The sequence below is a fragment of the Dreissena polymorpha genome, chromosome 12 (genome assembly GCF_020536995.1).
Source record: "Dreissena polymorpha isolate Duluth1 chromosome 12, UMN_Dpol_1.0, whole genome shotgun sequence".
Classification (NCBI taxonomy): Eukaryota; Metazoa; Mollusca; class Bivalvia; order Myida; family Dreissenidae; genus Dreissena; species Dreissena polymorpha.
Window position 1 is genome coordinate 26,134,216 of NC_068366.1, and position 22,770 is coordinate 26,156,985.

Sequence of the window (22,770 nt, forward strand, 5' to 3'; positions counted from 1 at the left end):
AATTTAATAATTTGACCTTGAGAGTCATGGTCATTCGAAAGGTCAAGGTAAAATTCAACTTGCCAGGTACAGTAACCTCATGATAGCATGAAAGTATTTGAAGTTTGAAAGCAATAGCCTTGATACTTTAGAAGTGGATCGAAACACAAAATTTAACCATATATTCAAAGTTACTAAGTCAAAAAAGGGCCATAATTCAGTAAAAATGACAACCAGAGTTATGCAACTTGTCCTTTTACTGTACCCTTATGATAGTTTGCGAGTGTTCCACGTATGAAAGCAATATCTATGATAGTTTAGAGGGCAAGTGGACCAAAACACAAAACTTAACAAAATTTTCAATTTTCTAAGTATAAAGGGCCCATAATTCCATCCAAATGCCAGTCAGAGTTACATAACTTTGCCTGCACCGTCCCCTTATGATAGTTAATAAGTGTTGCAAGTATGAAAGCAAAAGCTTTGATACTGTAGGAATAAAGTGTACCTAAACACAAAACTTAACCAAATTTTCAGTTTTCTAAGTATAAAAAGGGCACATATTTCTGTCAAAATGCCAGTCAGAGTTACATTACTTTGCCTGGACAGTCCCCTTATGATAGTTAGTAAGTGTTGCAAGTATGAAAGCAATAGCTTTGATACTGTAGGAATAAAATGGACCTAAACACAAAACTTAACCAAAATTTTCAATTTTCTAAGTACAAAAAGGGCCCATAATTCTGTCAAAATGCACGCCAGAGTTATCTAACTTTGCCTGCCCAGTCCCCTCATGATAGTAAGTAAGTGTACCAAGTTTGAATGCAATAGCATTGATACTTTCTGAGAAAAGTGGACCTAAACACGAAACTTAACCGGACGCCGACGCCAAGGTGATGACAATAGCTCATTTTTTTTTTCAAATAATAGATGAGCTAAAAATGCCACGCCCCCTGGCAGCCATGTTTTTCAACCAACCGGCATCATTTTCGAACTCGTCCAAGATATTATTGGGATGAATCTTCTGACCAAGTTTCATGAAGATAGGACAATAAATGTGGCCTCTAGAGTGTTAACAAGTGTTTACTATAGTCATATATAGCCATATAAGGAAAAATGCCCCGCCCCTTGGCAGCCATGTTTTTCAACAAAGGTTACCATTTTTGAACTCATCCAAGATATCAGTGGGACAAATCTTCTGAGCAAGTTTCCTGAAGATCGGAAAATAAATGTGGCATTTATTTGTTCAAGTGATTGTTAATGTATGACCTTCAATAAATCTCTCATTTCATATCTTTGATATTTGAATTAAGGCCTTAATTGTAACAATTGTTTCCTTATTGAAAGCACAAGCTAATAATTTTATTATAATTTATGAGAGTTTTCTGATGACTTTAATATGAGGGTGCAGATCGCACAAGTTGTATAAAGCCCATAACATTTAAGCAAGGGCCACAGACCCTGTGTTTGACATGCCGTTTCCATATTGTGAACATTTTTTTAAAGTTATTGTTAATTTCCCTGATAAATGACTAACAACTAACTGCCCATTAAAGCAACATCATCCCCACATTTAACCTCTGTGATCTTAAAGAATGACCTTGACCTTTGAGCTAAGGACAAGAGTATTGTGTGTAACATGCCATGTCCAGACTCTGAATATTTTTGGCAAGTTTTAAAAATTACCTTATAAATGGCAAAGTAACAGTTAAGACTAGTTGTATGGTTTATCATTTGTCCTCTAGGTGTGACCATTACCTTTAAGACAGAAATATTCAGTCTTTCACATGACATGCCTCTTAAATAAAGATAAAAGTTGCATGATAAAGTTGTCGTTTGGAAAAGCTGTATTAAAATTTAAATTAAGTCCATTTTTAGTGAGACCTTTGAGTGATTGATATTGTATCCCCAGAATGACATTTTTCCCCCCACAGAATGACCTTTTTTCCGCCACAGAATGACCCTTTTCCCCCACAAAATGACCTTTTTTCCCCACAGAATGGTCTTTTTTCTCCCACAGAATGACCTTTTTCCCATAAAATGACCTTTGTTCCCCACAGAATTACCTTTTTTCCCCACAGAATGAACTTTTGTTCCCACAGAATTAACTTTTGTTCTCACATAATGAACTTTTAATTGGCTATTTTTTTTAATGAACTAGGCGTAAGCATTCTTGAGTTATCATCCGGAAACCCTTCGGTGGACGGACCGACATGTGCGAAACAACATACCCCCTCTTCTTTGAAGGGGGGCATAATAATAAATGATTAAGTTCTGACAAGCTCAATAGGCCAGACAGACGCATGTATTCACATACACCCAACTGCTGATTAACATATATTTTTTATGCTGACTGCAAGGGGGACTTAAACGTTTTATCTAAAATCTAACAAACATTGATATTATTGAATTGTCACTAAAAGGGTATGACAGTTTCCTGGCAGACAGAATTTACATAACTTGGCACATTTAAAAGCTTACCCGTAGTGTTTTCCCACAGGGTCCAGAGACCATCTTCAACACACCACTGTCACATATCTGCAGTTGAATTACGTCTGTCAAAATTGGCATATATTTAATAAAACATTTTTTGCCAAAATAATAAAGGTTTATGAGGACAGTGCTTTTAGATCCTTTGCCAGACTTAGAATCAGTCAATATGAGGCCAAAGACATGTCCAAAAGTTCCTGTGGCTAAGTGGATATGGTGTCTGCCTATCCACCAAAAGGTCACGGGTTCGATACCCAATGTAAGCACTTTTTTTTTAATCTTCCCCCAAAATACCAAGTACTGGTTCTTCCCATGAAACAGACTTGCAAACATTTAAATAAGCCTTAGACTTACATGCAATCAAGATAAATAAAAACATTTAATATAAAGGCATTTCCATTTGTTGACAATTGTTTAAACAATCAGATTATTACCCTAAAACACAACATACAAAATTAAACACATTTAGACAAGTTTGTGCTTGATAAAGGACTGCTCCTGACTTTATTAATTAAAAGAAAAATACATTCAATATGGCACAGTTTGACTTAAAAAACTATCATGTTCAAATAAATTAATGATCACACGTGTACTTTTTTCTGCAACCAATTCATACTTCATTCAATTAACAAACATCTTAAGTAGGTACAAAAAGCATATTCGCTACCGGCATTTTCTGTTTCCATACTAGGCTGATACAAGGTTCAAGGACACAAACTAATCATAATATTCTATATGCACCTGTGTGTGGGACGCATTAACTCCTCTCAGAAACTTGCTATGTTCTCCAAGCGCTTCAAAAGCACGGCTGGTCAGGTCCCTGCAGTCTGACACATTGAGGAGACGCAGCTGTGGACAGCAGCGGGCGATGGTCTCTATGGCCTGGTCAGACACATTGGAACAACGACGGAGGTAGACAGTCTGGAGATGAGGACAGCACCTGGCCACCTGGCTGATACCTGAAATATGAGCCACACTCTGTGAAAAAGGTAAGTGTCGTCCCAGATTAGCCTGTGCAGTTCGCCTAAACTGGATTATTGCTAAGAAGAGTCTTTCTTTAAACGAAAAATATCATTAATTTATTTATTCATTTGTTTTTTACTTCTCTTGTATTAAGACAAGAGGGCTTGAAAGGCCCAGAGTCGCTCACCTGAGATAACAAGATATTATTGGGACAAATCTTCTGAGCAAGTTTCATGAAGATTGGAAAATAAATGTGGCCTCTAGAGTGTTAACAAGGTTTTACTATAGCCATATAAGGAAAAATGCCCCGCCCCCTGGCAGCCATGTTTTTCAACCAACCAGAATCATTTTTGAACTCGTCCAAGATATAACGGGATGAATCTTCTGACCAAGTTTTATGAAGATCGGACAGTTAATGTGGCCTCTAGAGTGTTAACAAGATTTTACTATATATAGCCATATTAGGAAAAATGCCCCGCCCCATTTTTTTTCAGCAAAGATGATTATTTTCGAACTCATCCAAGATATCATTGAGACCAATCTTCTGACCAAATTTCATGAAGACTGGACAATATATGTCGCCTCTAGAGTGTTAACAAGGTTTTACTATAGCCATATATAGCCATATAAGGAAATATGCCCCGCCCCTTGGCAGACCTGTTTTTCAAGCAAACGTAACCATTTTCGAACTCATCCAAGATATCATTGAGACCAATCTTCTGACCAAATTTCATGACGATTGGACAATAAATGCGGCCTCTAGAGAGTTAACAAGTCAAATGCTGACGCCGCACAACGCACGGCGGACGACGGACGAAAGGCGATCACAAAAGCTCACCATGAGCACGTTGTGCTCAGGTGAGCTTAAAAATAAAAGATCATTAAATTGGTTTTATGGTTTTGATGATAGTTGCTAAAATTGCTGATTTAAGAAAAATACAGTTGACTAAACCACACAAAAATAAATTATTTTCATATATAAATACTTTCAAAGAATCCTTTGAAAAAATAAAAATGCTTTATGTTGAGTTCATAGAACATACGTAAAAGAGACTTTTTCCCAGACTTTGTATTATTTTTCAAATTTAATTAAATATATTTACTACAAAAACAAGGGCTGTTTGTAAAACATGCATGCCCTCCATATGGGCTGTCAGTTGTAGTGGCAGCCATTGTGTGAATACGTTTTTTGTCACTGTGACCTTTACCTTTGACCTAGTGACATGAAAATCAATAGGGGTCATCTGCCAGTCATGATCAATGTACCTATGAAGTTTCATGATCCTAGGCCTAATTATTCTTGAGTTATCATCCGGAAACCATATTACTGTTTCGAGTCACTGTGACCTTGACCTTTGACCTAGTGACCTGAAAATTAATAGGGGTTATCTGCCAGTCATAATCAATGTACCTATGAAGTTTCATGATCTTAGGCGTAAGCATTCTTGAGTTATCATCCAAAAACCATTTTACTTTTTCGAGTAACTGTGACCTTGACCTTTGACCTAGTGACCTAAAAATCAATAAGAGTCATCTGCCAGTCATAATCAATGTACCTCTGAAGTTTCATGATCCTAGGCCTAAGCATTCTTGAGTTATCATCCAGAAACCATTTTACTGTTTCGAGTCACTGTGACCTTGACCTTTTACCTAGTGACCTGAAAATCAATAGGGGTCATATGCCAGTCATGATCAATGTACCTGGTAATGAAGTTTCATGATCCTAGGCCTGAGCGTTCTTGAGTTATCATTTGGAAACCATCTGGTGGACAGACGGACTGACCGACCGACGGACCGACCGACCGACATGTGCAAAACAATATACCCCCTCTTCTTCGAAGGGGGGCATAAAAATTAATATTTGGAAAAGCCTGAAACAATTACAGTAGATTCCACTTATTTGAATATCAGATAATCGAATACTACAGTTAACTGAATAGAAATTGAAAAAAACAAACCATTTGCATCTCTTCCCGTTGAAAAAACTCCACATATTCTGATAGCAAATATGGCGTATTTCGGTTTATTGAATAGCCAATTTTCTATTGCACACTATAATCCACACTATAATCCAGATAAGAATGTCACAAATCTCCAAGGATACGCATAGTATCGACGATTTTGACAGACACGCTCAATCGACTGCCTATGTTTTCATTTAATACCATGCATGTATGCAGCGTCCGTCAAGCGTCATGTGACTAACAGGTGTAGTATGCGAGCAAGTACAATGCAAACACTGGAGTCTCCGGTGTGCAGTCAGGTGCAAACTTTTGAATGCAAACTGTCGAGTAACACACTTCAACAGTTTGTTGTCGCTTAGAAACAATTAAAGAGTGTGTTGCTGATTAGAAACAAACTGTTGACGTGTCTTGCTCGACAGTTTGCAATAGATGATGGAATGTTACACTATATTCTCAGTTCGTGTTTATAAACCTACACAACTGCGTCACAGTAAATCATATCTAAACATGATGTCGAACAATCACAAACGCGCACATTTGTCAAAACATCGCAGTCTTAACACTGCTGCTCATGTTTTCACAATAACCAAAATTAAATCCAGTATTGACCAGATTTTCCGTTAAATCAGTACACAGTACATTATCTGTTTCAATACTTAACTACCTGAAAGAGCGTAACGTCAAAGATACAGCATTCTATTCGCTACAAAGTTTTCCTTCGACAGTGTATATACACCCACGCTAATTTTCGCGCGCTTTTTACCAGGACAATACATGAGCAATAGAAGTTGCTAGCGTAAGCGTTGGGTAAGCAATAAAATGAAAATGGGAAAAACCATTACACGCACCGTATGGGGTGACATTGTACATTGCTGCATAGTTTTCGCTAGCTTTTTGTTGGGTTCAAAGAAAATACATGTGGACGTTTTATTTAAAGCTAGAAAGTGTGTTTTGGATTACAAAATTTGTATTCTCATTTGGGAATTCAACAAAACATTTAAATTATATTTCTAATGGATTCAATATTTAATTCCAATATTAACTTTTTTTAAACGCTTTATGTGTCTAAACGATGTTTTGATTATGCATGAAAAGCACAATTTCCAGGAGGATAACACCCGGTTAGTGATAACATTGGAATATAACGGATACCGTATAATTGAATACTCCGGATAATTGAATATTCGGACATGACAAATGGGCTATTCAATTAAGCGAAATCTACTGTATTATACCAGACACGAATGTTGAAAATAATGCATCAATGCATCCATTATTTTTATATTTAATGCATTTTCTTAATTGTAATTAGCCAATATGTTAGATAGTCCCTATAACAGCACTAGACTACCTTCTGCAGTGATAGTGGTTCTGGGCTGGCTGCGTTTGTTGGCATTGAGGTCCAGCTTCTGGAGCTGTGTACAAGTACGTATGGCGGCCAGACCTCTGTCTGACAACTCACAACCGGACAAGTCCAGTACCTTCACCTTGCTGTGTAATATCTACAAAATTTAATGAGCCACATCTGCTAGGCTTCATCATGATTTATATTGGGCTATCATTTGGACTTTTTGAAGTTTAGATTATAACATTTTCTACTCTTCAGTTTTACAATGTCAGAGTCAAAATATTTTTTTAAAGATAGAAACAAACCTGACTGACTCTCAGAAATGTGAGAATAAGAGTCACTTTAATAAATGCACTAAGGATCAATAGCTGTCAAAACAAAATGCTAAGATTTTACATACCAGTCTATGAGATTTAATACGGGAAAGTCAACAAATAACTTGAATTCTTGTTTAAATACCAGTACATCATTTTTAGACACTCATGATTCCAGTATTTTTGTACCTAGATAGGAGAACCTAAAGATCATGTATTTTTTTTACTTTTGTCCAATTTTGTGTAATTAAGGGATGTTTTTTAATAAACTTAAAAAATAATCAATAATGTCATGATGACATTGTCCCTTGTACATGGCTAAACAAAAAGAAACATCACTATGAATATTACAAACGTTTTTTACAATATTGGTAAATTGACCAGCTAACAAAATATAAATATTTAAATGTAACTGTGAACACCAGTATTGTCTGAATAAGGAACATCTGACAATACTTGTTTAGTTTACCTTTCCAATATTGTCATCAGTGAGTAGACCACGCAGTGACATAATACGGGTGCACTTCTCTTTCAGATTTGCTGGCAGTTTGGCCATATTATCCACATGTTGCGGCCAGTTACATATAACTGTATGAATACATCTGGAATAAACATAGTAATGTGATGAAGTTTATTTGAAAATGTATTTCAAAGGTATTCAGCTTACAATACATGTAGTTATAATTTGCATGGATAGCAGGAATTATTCAATAATTCATTTCCACTATCATTTTTTACCTTTTGTGGTGCTTAAATAGAATAAATCCAAATAGGTAATAAGAAGTGAAAGCTTAAAAAATATCCAGAATTTTTCAGCATTAAAACAAGAAATGTGTCCACAGGACACGGATGCCCCCAACTGTAACTTTGTCACTACATAAAAGTATAACTGTGTAAACGCTTGGTAGAAGTTATTAGGGTTTTTTCAAATCCTAGACGCAGATTTCGAACCTAAACGCGAACCCTAAGTTCAAGGTCAAGGTCACAGGGGTCAAAATTTGTGTGCGTATGGAAAGGCCTTGTCCATATACACATGCATGCAAAATATGAAATTGCTATCTGAAGAGACATAGAAGTTATGAGCATTTTTCGAAATCTAAACGCAAAGTGTGACGGACAGACGGACGGACAGACGAACGGACAGTCCAATCACTATATGCCCTCCTTCGGGGGCATAAAAATGTCTTAGAATATCAAAATAAATCAGAAAGCCACATAAACTAGAGAGCGGACAACATGCTTAATCCTTGAAATGCACTAAGTGACCCCGTGACCTAGTTTTTGACCCGGCATGACCCATATTCGAACTTGACCTAGATATTGTCTTAATACAACTTCTTACCAAGTTTAGTAAAGATCAGATGAAAACTACTTCAATTTGAGAGCGGACACCATGCTTAATCCTTGAAATGCACTAAGTGACCCCGTGACCTAGTTTTTGACCCGGCATGACCCATATTCAAACTTGACCTAGATATTGTCTGGATACAACTTCTGACCAAGTTTGGTAAAGATCAGATGAAAACTATTTGAATTAGAGAGCGGACACAAAGTGTGACCGACCGAACGACCGACAGACAGTGCGAAAACTATATACCACCTTTTCTTCGAAATGGGGGCATAAAAACAATTTCAAAATCTCTTCGAACTGACTGGTCAATAAAATTTGGTTTGTGAAAAATGTACAAAATTACTTAAAAAAACAACAACACAATGGATGCTTGATTCGCAAAAGCAAGTTATGCATTCATATGCATGTTGTTGACCTAGCTATGACTTTCTGATATATAAAAAAGGCAATAAAACGGACCCAATCCAAAAGCAAACAGACCAGATCCATACATGCCAGTCGTCCCGATCTCGGCGGGACAGTCCTGCTTTTGGGCCCTTTGTCCCGGCGTCCCGATATGAGACGATTTGTCCCGACATTCGTAAAAAACGATGTAAGGTCTATAGGTTCCCAATAAAATTCGCTTTTCAAGCTATGTTTCGCTAACACTTACCACCGCTAATCCCTGTATTGCCCCCAATTAACAATCCGATTCTACTTCTCGTGTGTACCAGTGTTGTTTAAAATACCTTATCAGCGATTTATCGTCTACTTATTGATTTTATCAGGCATTTACACCATGGTGGTCTTCAAGATAGTGGTCGCTTATTGCTATCGATAGTTGTATTATAATGAAATAAATGTTGAAAATGTGTTTGTTATTGTCTTTGTTTGAAACGGTTTACAAAACAATTGTTTTGTAAAATTAATTCTACATCATTAATAAGTCTTTTACATTCAATGTTTAGTTCCAAAATAGGGGGATAATCCGAATGTGCAATATACCAAAATCGCAACAAAACGTCCGAAAATCACCTTCATTAATTACTGACAGCTGGACGTCAGGAATTACACACTTTGATTTTGGGGTGCTATTTGTGAAACTTTTGGCTGTTTTGAACATACTTGGACGATTTTCATCAAATAAAAGGTGTTTTATCATAGATGGACGCTTCCTGCTGGCAACCACAACGACATATGTGTGCATTGTTTGATCTTTTATGCTGTTGCATTGTGTTATTCAATACACCTGTGAAATCATCGTTGGGTACCTTTACTCTTATTATATATATATAAGGACCAAACTTGTTTTCAAGTACCTGTGCCACAGTCATTTCTATAAATAGTGTAGTGTAGTATAATTAACGGAAATGTACCTATAAACGTTGAAAACCTTATAAAACGTCTTACCCATCTAGTAGTTTTGTCACAGTGCAACAAGATTTGTCTGATTTGCCTGACATGTTCCAAGGAACGACAGATCCCATTTGTATTTCTTTTTCCAACGGATCGTTCAGCAAGAATTTTTTGTTGTTGTTGTTCGTAGGTGTTGGTGCAAATTTCGCCCGCAACAAATCTATCTCTGCCACGACGGTTACATTACATTAACAATGTATGTGAAAGAATGGAATAACAACTTAGCCAGTAGTGCAACAAAATGTGCAGTTCGAAGACTCTAAAGTTGGACCTGTATTAAATCGTTTGCGGTAAAATACAATTTCTTATGTCATAAATAACCTAAAAATGTCTCTGAGGTGCAACGGAAATCTAAAGTTGGACCTGTATTAAATCGTTTGCGGTAAAATACAATTTCTTATGTCATAAATAACCTAAAAATGTCTCTGAGGTGCAACGGAAAAAGTATATGAAGACGACGTAGATTCAAACGACTTAAAAACAACTAGATGAGGATAGAGAATATGACGGTGCAGGGACCTTTATAGGTCCCTTGACGAGGTGAAGGAACCTTGGCCGACGGACCCTTAACCCTTGATTGAATGCCCGCGACCGGGGACCGCCTCGACAAGATATTAGCGATCTGTTTCAACTTTATGTGAATGAAGACGAACTGGCAAAAATAACGGAGAATGCAATCTGAAGAACGCACCATAATTTCAATAAAATCATTTCTAATCTAACGCTGCTGTGTATATACTATGTTGCATCTGTGATTATAGTGCATATTCTAAATTACAGCGTAAATTTAGCTATGTATACGTAACGAAGAAAGTATCAATTGCATTTTAACGAAATTTTGTTTAAACAGGCTTATTATCTGTTTTTCCGAGCCTGTGGGATGACATCTCTTTAATACTTTATGAAAAAGAAACTGTTATGTACGATCTGCTATTTAAATTAAGACTTGATTTATATCTGTAAGAATCTACACATAAACATGTGCGTACATGTGCGTAATTAAAATTAATGATCGTCCTCTGCGAGGAGGAGCCAATTTGCTGAAATGTCTTTATCAACTTTTTTATCCATGGCTGTATGCGCATCAATTTAACAAGATAATAGTTATCTATTAAACTGGTTTAATTTGAAATATTGTGTTCCACAATCAAATCGATAAGGTTCTAATAGCTGGGGACTAGTTTTCACTACTGACGTCTGTTTCATTCTTGATATTAGTATTAATATTTATTTATTTTTGGCACGAAAACAAGTCCAAAGTAAATTTCCCATCAACTATAAAATATATAGATGCCTTGCTTATGTATGCGTACGATATATAAACAAAACAAGTTATAACAAAAAATATTTTATAGGACGGTATGAGTTAGGAGTCCATAGAAGAAATGGCAGTCGACAGCCCTTCAACTAACAGAGCTTTCATGTTTCGACATCACTCGTGTAAAAATTATATAATTTTACTTTATAAATACTCAAAATTATGACATCCAAATGTAAACGTGACCAAACAATCACTATTTGAGTGCAACTAGTTGTACGTTTTTAAAATACCCGGAATGTTATTGATTGACAGTCTTCACGTGCGTGTTTGTTTCAGCATTCAAGTATAATTATTAATTGACTGGTTTTCAAAAGTTTGGCCCAGATGTAATGCATGTAGTTAACTAATGCGTTTAAACAACTGAAATTATGTTGTCGACTACTTGTACCGTGGGATCGACTGTGAAAGTCGTTTGGAATGACGGAATAATTCTTGGGAACTGCTTAGTAATTCGTGGTAACGACATTTCATACACGCTCGGAAAAGTTGGTCGATGGAAGGACTGACTTAAACAAATAAAAAATCAGTAGGTTAATCTATGTGGACAGGTGCTTAAATCGACTGTTGTGAATGCCGTTCATCGGTCAGTCTTGCACTTGTGCTCGTGAAACTCGCTCGCACAAAATGTCGGATGTCACCCTTTAAGAGCGTGCTGACTTAAATAAAAAGTTAAGCAACAATTATTATTTTGATCTATACCGGTATTGCTTATTTTATTTCTTTGAAAGTAACACCTATTGTTTTATGATAGAAAAAACAGGTTGTCTGCGATCGAATGATGAATTAACTTACGCAAAGATTTTGTCGAATACATAATTATGGTGTCCGCTCTCATAATTCTTCCATTTTTCTCGACGATAAAATCATATAAAAGATCTTTAGATAGTTACTCGAAGACATATTATTTCATTAGCGGTTATGCGAGAATCACGCATCGTATGTTCTGAATACTACTGCGTAGCGTCTACAATGCGGCGAAGCGGACAACGACAACGAGCGAGGCATGGTATTGTAATGCGCATGGGGGGGGGGGGGGTAGGTTAGAGGGTTAGGGTAAGGGGTAAGGTTAGGGGTCTGGTTTGGGTTAGAGTTAGCCTTAACCCATACCTTAACCCTAACCCGACCCCTAACCCTAACCCTAAGCTAACCATAACCCAGGGTTATCTCCCCTATACCATGCCTCGCTCGTTGTAATTGTCCTCTTCCCACAATGCGTGGCACAAGTATATAGTTGCGGATGTCATACGGGTATCCTTTAGCAAACGAACCTTGCCGCAAGAATAAAAACTGACACGGTGACCACAAGAACCGTTGGGAAATAAAGCGAAAATAGCTTTATTATTTACATTTTCGTATACAGGCATGTATAGACGAACGTCAATTAATTGCAGAAACATTTTGCGAACGGTGGTACACTTAAATTTATATCATGCAGCAGATCTTCATCGATCACATATCGCCCGTGCGATATGACCTCAAGATGACCGTAGACACTTTGAATGAATTTAAACCGCATGCATGTGTTTATATTTAGGTATCAAAACATGGAGAAGTTCGGCGCCACAATCTTCATCTTATACCAGACCATTGAACAGTTTCCAAAAACTAACCCCAGCGGATTATATTACATAATTCGAATGAATGGATGAACGAACGAACGAACGAACGAACGAACGAACGAACGAACGACCGACCGACTGACCGACTGCGATGGCATGGAAGACGGACCGTTTGATTGGAGGGGCTATCAATTAAGTGTGAGATCGAGTAAAGGATGGAGACAGTGCGCTTTATAGCTTGAGTGGGCGACATAGCAAGACGGGTAAACGGTAGAGAAGCATTTAACGCAAGAGTGAAAAATTTAACCAATGTCCCATGTGATGCTTGCTTCAGTTAATCCCCCGTCCGCTGTGAGCCCCATACCCCCATGACACTCTTTCTTTTACCTATCCCTAATTATAGTTCAGACACGATCGGAAGTTGTTTAATAATTACCCATATGCTTGCTGTGTTGAACATTAGTCCATTAATACTAGTAAACGCAACAGTTAATTATTTAAATGTGTTTTTAGATAAATTACCAATCCTTTTTAACTCATGGGTCCGGCCTTAAACAGTCGATGCGAAATTTTTAATTCGATAGAAAACTTGGTCATGTGACCTAATCAAACGTCACCAAGCAAAATGGCTGACGGCCCAAGCAAGTCAGATATTCAGGCTGTTTTCAAAAGACTACGTTCCATTCCTACCAACAAGGTAATCTATTTCTTATATAGTGTTGTTACATATTTCATGGATTATAAATTTTCATTCACAAAGTGTATACATACTGTCGGTATGTTATATTTTTAGGAAGCATATGCACCGGTGTGTCATTTTGACACATCATCCGTATAGTTGCAATAATTCAACTCTCAGCTTAGGCTGAGAGTTGCAATGCGCTCTCTCTTGTCCATGGGTGCAAAATGTTATCAACAATTCAAAGGTTAATGAACACTGAAACTGCAAGAGCTTATTAAAATTTACCTATCTAAACCACAAACTCATCCAAATGGTACCATTACAGCAAGAAATAATTTATTTGTATTGACTAAGGTTTTGTTTTGTACGCTGTATTGCCATATTGGAAAATTGACCCAATTTAGGTCAGGTTGCATTACATCATGATCAATGTAATATATCTTGTTATATTTCTACACATGCTGGGTCAAATTTTAAGAAATAATGCGATACACAATTTGCTTGACCCAGTTAACATCGATCAGACCGTATTTATGAATGAAATCTCCAGTTGTTAAGACACATCTTCGCATCGAACTAATGAAATCACTCGTGTGTTTAAAATGTCAGTTAGTTGAAATGTATATAACAGGGCCCTCAATCTATCAAATCTGCAGCCGAATTTTGGCGACAGTCCCCCACCTGAAAAGTATATTTTTTTCCCCCAAAAACTGATTTTTTTCCCCTTCAGAAAATGAGAAAAAAATGGCTGATTTATAGTTGAAAATTGACTCCAATATATCACTGTCCGTTATATTGCGTTGTCCAATATATCACAAATCGGCTATGGTTATGGCTCCCAAAAATGTGACTAGCATAATCCCCAAATAACATGTTTTGATCTGAGAATTTCAGATTCTGATAAAATCAGCTACAAGCTAGTATTTTACCCTTTTTTCACCCACTTTCTGTTTAATCCGACATTCATAATCCAGTTTTGACCAGATTGTTTGGTTTCATTGTACATCACTGTAGACCAGATTGTTTGGTTTCATTGTACATCACTGTAACACCTGTGTACTGCTATTAACAATAACTCCTCTTGCCAAACATCAGGTCATTTTGGGTGTTAACATTCTCTTTTGAAATTGCTTTGAACTGCCGAAACGCACCAGTGCTCACATGAAGGTGTATACAATTTTCACTGTAAATGTCACAAGTCAATACTGACCTATCTCAACAATCTTTGCGCGTTAGATACAGTGTAAACTACTTGCTTTTAATTGAGAGGCAAAGCTCCCTCAGTTTGTCAAAATGCACCATGCTTTCCATGAGGATAAGATGACGTCATTGTTGATGATTTTGTACATGGGGTCTAATTTGTGCATGCTTTCTTGAACAATAACTTGGCAATTGTTTTCGGATAACAAATTTAATTATACGCATTTGAAAATACTTACATGGAATAATGTTTTGTTTTATACCAATGAATAACATATGGATATAACACATACTTCAATAAGGTAAGAAAACAGCGTGTTTTGAGAGTGCCAAATTATGCTAATGCATACTTAAACATGCAATGATAACCTGACAATTTATATTGCGCGTGGATATATCAAGGTCCCCATCTTTGGACCCCTTCAACCGCAATATATTTGGACTTTTAAATAAGATTACTGTTATATAGATTGAGTACAAGTCCACCTTTCTGTCCTATAGACAGTCACATATATAGAAATATATGTTTATAACAGTTCAACACAGTTGTTGTGTTTTGTTATAAAAATTCCCCCATTTACAAAAAAATCCCCCTCATAAGGGCTGCGGACCCCTTCCCCCAAAGTAGTGTGAGGGCGCTGTGTAAACAAAGGTTTCAAAATGCGCTGGACAGTTAGTTTTGATGCATAATGCATAATAATTTTTTCATACGTTTTAGTTAATTGCGTTATTTCTTAAAATTTGACCAAGCATGTGTAGAAATATAACAAGATATATACATGTCCAGAAAGGAAATTCATTTCTGCGTTGAATAAGACTGGGTTCATGAAAATCGCTGCAAAATTGATGAAGTAATGGCTGTTCAAACCAATGCACCCCGTTTTAGGATGATTTCGAGTTGGATGCCTTGTTATATATATATTTGATAATGATTTTTTTTTTCAGAAAAGTTGAATTTTCGTTATAATATGATTATTTATCATTCAAAATGATGTTTTCATTAATTAACATTATAGCCACACGCTAACCACCTGTGCATTAGAGTAAAAAGTCCAGAATTATCTCCCCTTGAATTTGAGAAAATTGTGAAATAAGGCTTGTTTACGCAATAAAGTCCACAGTTTTCATCCAATCATTTCCCAACTTGCACAGTGTCTTTATCTGAATGAAGAGTCAAACCCTATTGAAAATGAGCAATATCGGAGTTATAAGTCCAGAATTAGTCTCCCCTTGAATTTGAGAAAAAAATGAAAATTCAGTTTTTTTGTGTGATAAAGTCCAAAAAATGAAAATTCTGTTTTTTTATGTGATGAAGTCCATAATTTTCATTCAATTCTTGGCAAACTTGCACAGGTTCTTTGTATCAATGAGGACTCAAACCCTTTTTTAAAAAGAGCAATATGGAAGCAATAAGTCCAGAATGACTTCCCCTTGAAATCCCGCTTGTTTTCGCAATTAATTCCGCAGTTTTCATCCAATTATTTCCAAATGTGCACAGTATCTTCATATCAATGAGGACTTGAACCCTATTGAATATGAGCAGTATCGGAAAAAAATGAACCCTATTGAATATGAGCAGTTTCGGAGAAATAAGTACACAATAATCTCTCCTTGAATTTGAGAAAATACTTCTTGTTTGCACGATTAAGTACACAGTTTCCATCTTATTCTTTCCAAACTTGCACAGTGTGTAGCAGTAGAGCGATTCAGGCCCTCATGGGCCTCTTGTTATTCTTACCTTTAATGAGGGATTATCAATATTGTCCCAATTGTTATTTAGTATTTAATTGAAGTAGATTACACATGGTGGTTCTTTGTAACATCTTTAGCTTCAGCATTGGGGGAAATTTTAATTGCTGGCCTTTCAGTTGCTCCAAACATTTCTAAAAGAGTAATAAGCAACTTGATAAAAAAGCAACTGGGATTATGGCATTGAATATCAAGATTATGATGTATATATTTCAGCAATGCTTTGATTGTGGTAGCAACAATCCCACATGGGCCAGTGTGACTTACGGTGTGTTCTTGTGTATAGACTGCTCAGCTGTACACCGCTCACTCGGTGTGCATGTAACATTCATACGCTCTACACAGCTGGACACAAACTGGACATGGTTTCAACTCAGGGCAATGCAAGTGGGAGGAAATTCTAATGCTGTAAGATCCATTTGTTTCAACTTAAGTCTGAATAATCAAGTAATCTAGCAGTGTAAATTAAATATCTACCTCACGGAGGTTAACTGATAAAGTTATTGCTTCAAAATTAAAATGGGTAAATATTAAGCCTTGTTTATATTTATCTGTCCAGGCAATTTGGCTTCCTATGTTCATTTTGGTAATCTTAACTTGTGACGCAAGTTAAGAGTTTTAATGTTAATTGCATATACCCAATTGACATATAATGATCACGTCCCTTATTATTGAAAGGTTGGTTTTTTTCGTCAACATGGTTGTACCAGCAAAGATGCACAGCAGAAATACCACAGTCGTGCAGCCAACATGTATAAAGACAAGCTGCATCATTCAGCCACACAGGCTATGCGTTTACACGGCACCAAGGTACATGATTGAAGATAAAAATAAATCATATGATACTTAATATTTACCAGTTAACATTCCTTAGCTTGATATATCTAAGCAAGAATTAAGTGTCAAAATTTATTATCCATGGACACTAATGTTTATAGAACTTGATCTTTGCATGCTTCTCTTTGGGACTTTTATATATTAATATTGCATACATTAAAAAATAGGCATATTTTGTTATTGCATTGTATAGGGACAAGTTTGATGAGTAAACATAATTAATCATAACACGGTTAAACATGGAAACCCACATGCATTTCTTTATGCATAAATGTTTTATTCAAGGCCATTCTAGCTCTTTTTTATTTTGACATTTATAAGCTAAGAAATAATGATAGTTTTACCACTTGATTGATTTTGCTTTGTCTAACGTAATTTCTCTTAAATACACATGAAGATAATACATGTATTCCCTAGGAAATACTGATCTGGGACAGTATTGTGTGTGTTTCAGCTGCACATTGACTCCTATACTGACCCGTCTTCTCCGGAGGCCAAAGAGGTGGACTTCTTTGCAGAGCATGTTGACACTGTGGCCCCTGAACCTGAAGTGATCAGTGAACCAATGACAGCAGGGCAGAGACTGACCCAGCCAATCAGCATTCAGAATGGGAATGGTGAGTATCTGTTAATATGATTGACTATTCATTGATGTAATTATTCCTATAATCTGAAGAATATAAAATCAGTGCTCCAGCTAGGATTTGAAAAGGGCAGGGGGGGGGGCTTTTTTGTCAAAAGGGCACTTTCGATGCGCAGTATTTTGTCAAAAGGGCACTTTCGAGCGCGCTGGCGTTTTCAGGAATGCTTCCTGTTGCATGTTAATTTAAATGTTATAAATACTTGTTAGAATATAGTATTACCATTATTATAAAACCATTCAAATATAATGTCTACAATAAGGAACAAATGAATTACAATGTAATAAGAGATTTATTAATGATCATATGTAAAAAAAAAATAAAAAAAATTAGAGGGCAGGGCGGAGGTTCGGAGGGGCAGGGCAGGGCGGGGGTGCCCTTCAATTTAGGCCTAGCTGAAGCACTGATATATTTAATTGATCCCTTTTTCTAAACTCTTAATGTCAAAATATTTGGATGCAAATAAAACAGGGTACTAAGACATTGTACTTTGTACAATATTTTGAACTGCTTGCACCAAAGTAAGTGTCATTATTAATGTCTGTAAAAGTTTTCCCAGTACATTAATTTGGAATGAATAAGAAAATAATATAATACCAGTATGCCTCAGTTTTAAATCAACAGAAACTAAAGTATGCCTTAAGCTAAATTGCCAACTTTGATTCAGCTTTAAATGCAGTGAATAATTCCATCTTCCAGGAATCGCCAAGAAGGAGGTACCCACACTAGCGGAGGGGGAAGGCCCCAGCGTGGAGCATGCGCTCAGCATGTCACCCACAGAGGCTCTGGCTAAGGCAGAACCCCGCAAGTCTCTCATTGGGGCCAAGAAAGCTCCTGCTAAGAAGGGGGTCGGTGAAATATGTTCAAATGTGTTTAAATATAATTTACATGTAAAATAAATTATTGCATGTTTTATCCAGTATATAACAACTTGGATTGGGTCTTTTTTTAAGAACAGAACAGAAAAAGGGATCCAATCATTGCTGTTTGAGGGTAAATTAAATACAAGTAATTTACCACTCAATGAGCTTTAACTGTTTGTCATATTTTGCTAATGTGAAGTTTTTTAAATCAGCTGTTGTTGGTGATTGCTGTTTCTAAGAATAAAAAAGATAGCATTTACAGGGTACACAGTATGTGGATAAGATAATTATAAGGGCAAAATTGCTAGGTATAAAATGCTATTTGTTAGCACACATTGCTTTAAAATGGTTGTTCCTCCTTTGGAATGAAAAAAAAATGTTCAAGAAATATTTGAGTAATGAAGAATAATTTGTCTTACCTTCTGTATTTTCAGAAAGGAGGGTTTGGAGCCCAGAAGGTGAAGGCCAACTTTGAGGAGCTGGAGAGCCAGGCGACGCTTCGAGACAAGGAGAAGGAGCAGCATGCTGCTAACATGGCTGTACAGGAGTCGCGCACGCAGGCTGAGCAGGAGAAACAGATGTATGTTGGCTGTGTTCTGGTAAACCTGGTCATAATGAGTTTTGTTTTGGTCCATTGATTTTTGGCAAAGTTATGTGGCTTGGACTTAGAAATTTCCGTTTTCCTGCGTTTTTTAAAGCAACATTTTCAGATATTGGGCTGATTCTTTGTATGTGAGTCTATCTACATGACCTACAGATGAGCGAAGTTATGGGCCTTGGGCTTAACACTTTTCTCTAAAATAGCTGTTGTGCGGCTTCAAAGTACAGTAGGGGGCTTTGTGTTTCTCAGGTTTTGTTATGTTAGTTAAACAAATGTTAAATTGCTTTCATATTAAAGAGTCCCCTACTTGTTTCAATAATTGAAAACTGTCAGGCATTTCTTAATTGTGGGATAACTCAATAAGTACTAAGGCTGGGTAAATGAAATTTGTTTGTTGATTAATGGGCAGAAACAAGTGAAAACTAAATATGGATCCTTTGGATAACTTTTGATAAGGTTGATGAAACTTTGAATGTGGAAAGAGGTACGTAAGAGGGATATGTAAGTTTTTTCAGTATTTCTGTTGATAACTTATCTTATGAAACAAATGGAGCCTTTTTTACTCCGACATATTTTAGTTTATAGGGAACTGCAGTTTTATCACTGACAGAGAACTTGTTCATTTATAAATTACTGTGATGCAATAATGTTATAAATATGGCAAGTTCGTATCTGCTAGGTGGACTTAAACAGCCTAGATTCAACCATTACTTTGACTGTATATGGTGTTCTACCCAGGGCAAGCATGCGTCTGGCCTACCAGGACATGAGCATAGAGAGGAAGAAGCAGGAAGAGAAGATGAAGACTTCAGACCCAAAGAAGGCCGCCCAGATGGAGCGACTGGGAATGGGATGGGCGGGAAATAGGTGAGAACTTTGCAAGTGCATTAAGTCTGGTCCTAGACAAGTCTGTGCTGTTGGCACTTTTTTATCAGGGACAACACTTTACATCCAGACTTTATTTTGTTTAGAAGGGAATTCTTTAAACAAAAATTTCCATAAGAGCGTGCTTAAAGTCCCATTTCCATAAGAGGGTGACTCATAATTAAAAAAAGCTTTGTTTTTATTTAGAATTTTACCACCCCCACCCCCCATTCTGTCAGAACGTTAGTCAGTCTGTTACAAAACCTTTTGGGCTATATCTCAGAAACAATATAAGATACCAACAAGAAAGTGCATAGTGTAATGATATCAATGATTAGAAGTGCCATGCACAAGAACCATAACGCTGAGCATCATCCAGTCTGCATTGATAGGTATTAGTCAAATGTATAACAATACCAATCTTGAAGAATGTTTTTAAAAAAGTATTCTCAATGTATGCTAAAACTCCTATGTGCTTGTTAAAAGAGGGGTGATTCACTCATGACTCAACAATGCGAGATGTAGACATAGAGCAAGTGGTCTATAAATGCATGACATATGAATATTTGTGTTCAATACATCTATGGATCTCAATGTACTTTCCTCCATTTTTCAAATAGAGGTGTGAGTCACTCCGCTATGACGGACATGCAGACGATAGAGCAGGAGGGGGCTGGGCAGGGCAAGTTCTCCATGGACCAATTGGAACGCAAGAACAACAACAAGAGCTCGTTCTTCGAGGAGGAACTCGACTCCTACTCCTCAGGCTTCTCATCTGGACCTCCAAAGTAAGACATGGTTAAGGAGAGTTTTTAGCTCGACTATTATATATGAAATATATAAAGTGGAGCTATCCTACTCACTCCGGCGTCGGCGTTTCTGTTAGCGTTAGCGTGCAAGTGTTAAAGTTTTCGTACTACCCCAATTATTTTCATTGTCCCTTGACATATTGCTTTCAAATTTTGCATACTTGTTTACCAACATGACCCCAACTTATAAACAAGAGCAGACAACTCTATCAAGCATTTTGTCATAATTATGGCCCCTTTTCCACTAAGAATATGCAGCAAATGTTAAAGTTTTCGTACTACCCCATTCATTTTCATTGTCCCTTGACATATTGCTTTCATATTTTGCATACTTGTTAACCAACATCACCCCAACCTATAAACAAGAGCAGACAACTCTATCAAGCATTTTGTCATAATTATTGCCCCTTTTATACTTAGAATATGCATATTATTGATAAATCTATGTTAAAGTTTGCGTACTACCCAAACTATTTCCGATATCCTTTGACATATTGCTTTTATATGTTGCATACTTGTTTACCAACATGACCCCAATCTATAATCAAGAGCAGACCACTGTATCAAGCATTTTTACATAATTATGGCCCCTTTTACACTTAGATAATTGAACATTTTGCTTAAATTGCCATAACTTCTTTATTTATGATCACATTTTATTATTACTTTGGCAAAACAACACTTACCTGAATACCACAATGGATTCCACCCAAACAATACCCCACGCCCCTACCCAGAATCCCTCCCCCCCCCCACCCCCCCCCTCCCCCAATTTTTTTTTAAACATCTAATAAATTACCCCACCCCACATTATACCCCCTCTACCCCCACCTCCCCCCTACCCCCCCATTTTTTTTTAAACATCATCTTATAAATTACCACACCCCACATTATACCCCCCTCTCACCCCCCCCCCCCCTACCCCCCCCCCAAATTTTTTAATTTTTTTTCCTTTCTTATTTTTGAAAGATCGTCTAATAAATGACCACACCCCACATTATACCCCCTCTCAACCCCCCCCCCCCCCAAAGAAAAGAATAATTTTTTTCCTTTTTTTATTTTTGAAAGATCGTCTGATAAATTATTGAATATGAACAATTTCCCCATGATGGCTTATAAATGTCAAGCACTCTAATAGTCGAGCGCGCTGTCCTCTGACAGCTCTTGTTTAACGAGTTGTGATTTAGGAGAGTTTTACACAGGTTGTGATTTAGGAGAGTTTTACACTGGTTGTGATTTAAGAGTTTTACATGGGTTGTGATTTAGGAGAGTTTTACACAGGTTGTGATTTTGAAGTTTTCTATACAGGTTGTGATTAAGGAGAGTATAAACGGGTTGTGATTTAGGAGAGTTGTACATTGGAGTGATTTAGGAGAATCTTACACTTTGTTGTGATTTAGCAAAGTTTGACAAGGGTTGTTATTTAGGAGAGTTTTACACTGGTTGTGATTTACCTGGTTTGTAATTGACATGGGTTCTTATTTGTCATGCTTTCAGCTGATTTCTTCCTTTTGAGTGACAAGATTGCTTGTAATTCAGGTCTCAACTTGTAGAAATATGTTAAATAATGATGACTTTGGGTTTATCTCTTTAAGGGTTTGGTTATTTTCCTTCCCTTTGATATTCTCAAAATCGTATCCTTTTAATTGTGTCATGTATTTAATGGGACTCTTAAATAATCAAATCCATCAGCACAATAAAAGTAATAAACGAAAAGGATTTATGGAAATATCAAATGGTTTCCACTAACGATTCTTGCAAAGTGCAGCCTTTCTTTTACATCTTACCAGCTTTATCTAGTTTATCAGCTGTATGACCTTGAAAACATGCTTTATATTGGGATCCA

At 36.7% G+C, this 22,770-nt stretch overlaps 2 protein-coding genes across 6 annotated transcripts in view; one reads left to right on the top strand and one right to left on the bottom strand.

The window, feature by feature from the left end:
* LOC127853181 (protein AMN1 homolog) overlaps positions 1–9,961 on the bottom strand; it is a 15,226-nt gene extending 5,265 nt beyond the window's left edge. Inside the window, exons 1-5 of the mRNA XM_052387441.1 lie at positions 9,793–9,961; positions 7,522–7,654; positions 6,742–6,892; positions 3,205–3,422; positions 2,455–2,511 (exon numbers count right to left, since the gene is read on the bottom strand). Of these exons, the coding sequence (XP_052243401.1) occupies positions 2,455–2,511; positions 3,205–3,422; positions 6,742–6,892; positions 7,522–7,654; positions 9,793–9,869 (636 nt within the window). The 5' untranslated portion in view covers positions 9,870–9,961. The remainder of the gene's footprint in view (positions 1–2,454; positions 2,512–3,204; positions 3,423–6,741; positions 6,893–7,521; positions 7,655–9,792) is intronic.
* A 3,266-nt stretch (positions 9,962–13,227) lies between these two features.
* LOC127853293 (ADP-ribosylation factor GTPase-activating protein 2-like) overlaps positions 13,228–22,770 on the top strand; it is a 30,582-nt gene continuing 21,039 nt past the window's right edge. For all 5 annotated transcript variants that reach the window (XM_052387683.1, XM_052387682.1, XM_052387681.1 and 2 more), the window contains exons 1-8: positions 13,228–13,375; positions 16,526–16,717; positions 16,988–17,119; positions 17,601–17,763; positions 18,487–18,635; positions 19,085–19,230; positions 19,990–20,118; positions 20,736–20,903. In XM_052387683.1, coding sequence (XP_052243643.1) covers positions 13,304–13,375; positions 16,526–16,717; positions 16,988–17,119; positions 17,601–17,763; positions 18,487–18,635; positions 19,085–19,230; positions 19,990–20,118; positions 20,736–20,903 — 1,151 coding nt within the window. In that variant the 5' untranslated portion in view covers positions 13,228–13,303. The remainder of the gene's footprint in view (positions 13,376–16,525; positions 16,718–16,987; positions 17,120–17,600; positions 17,764–18,486; positions 18,636–19,084; positions 19,231–19,989; positions 20,119–20,735; positions 20,904–22,770) is intronic.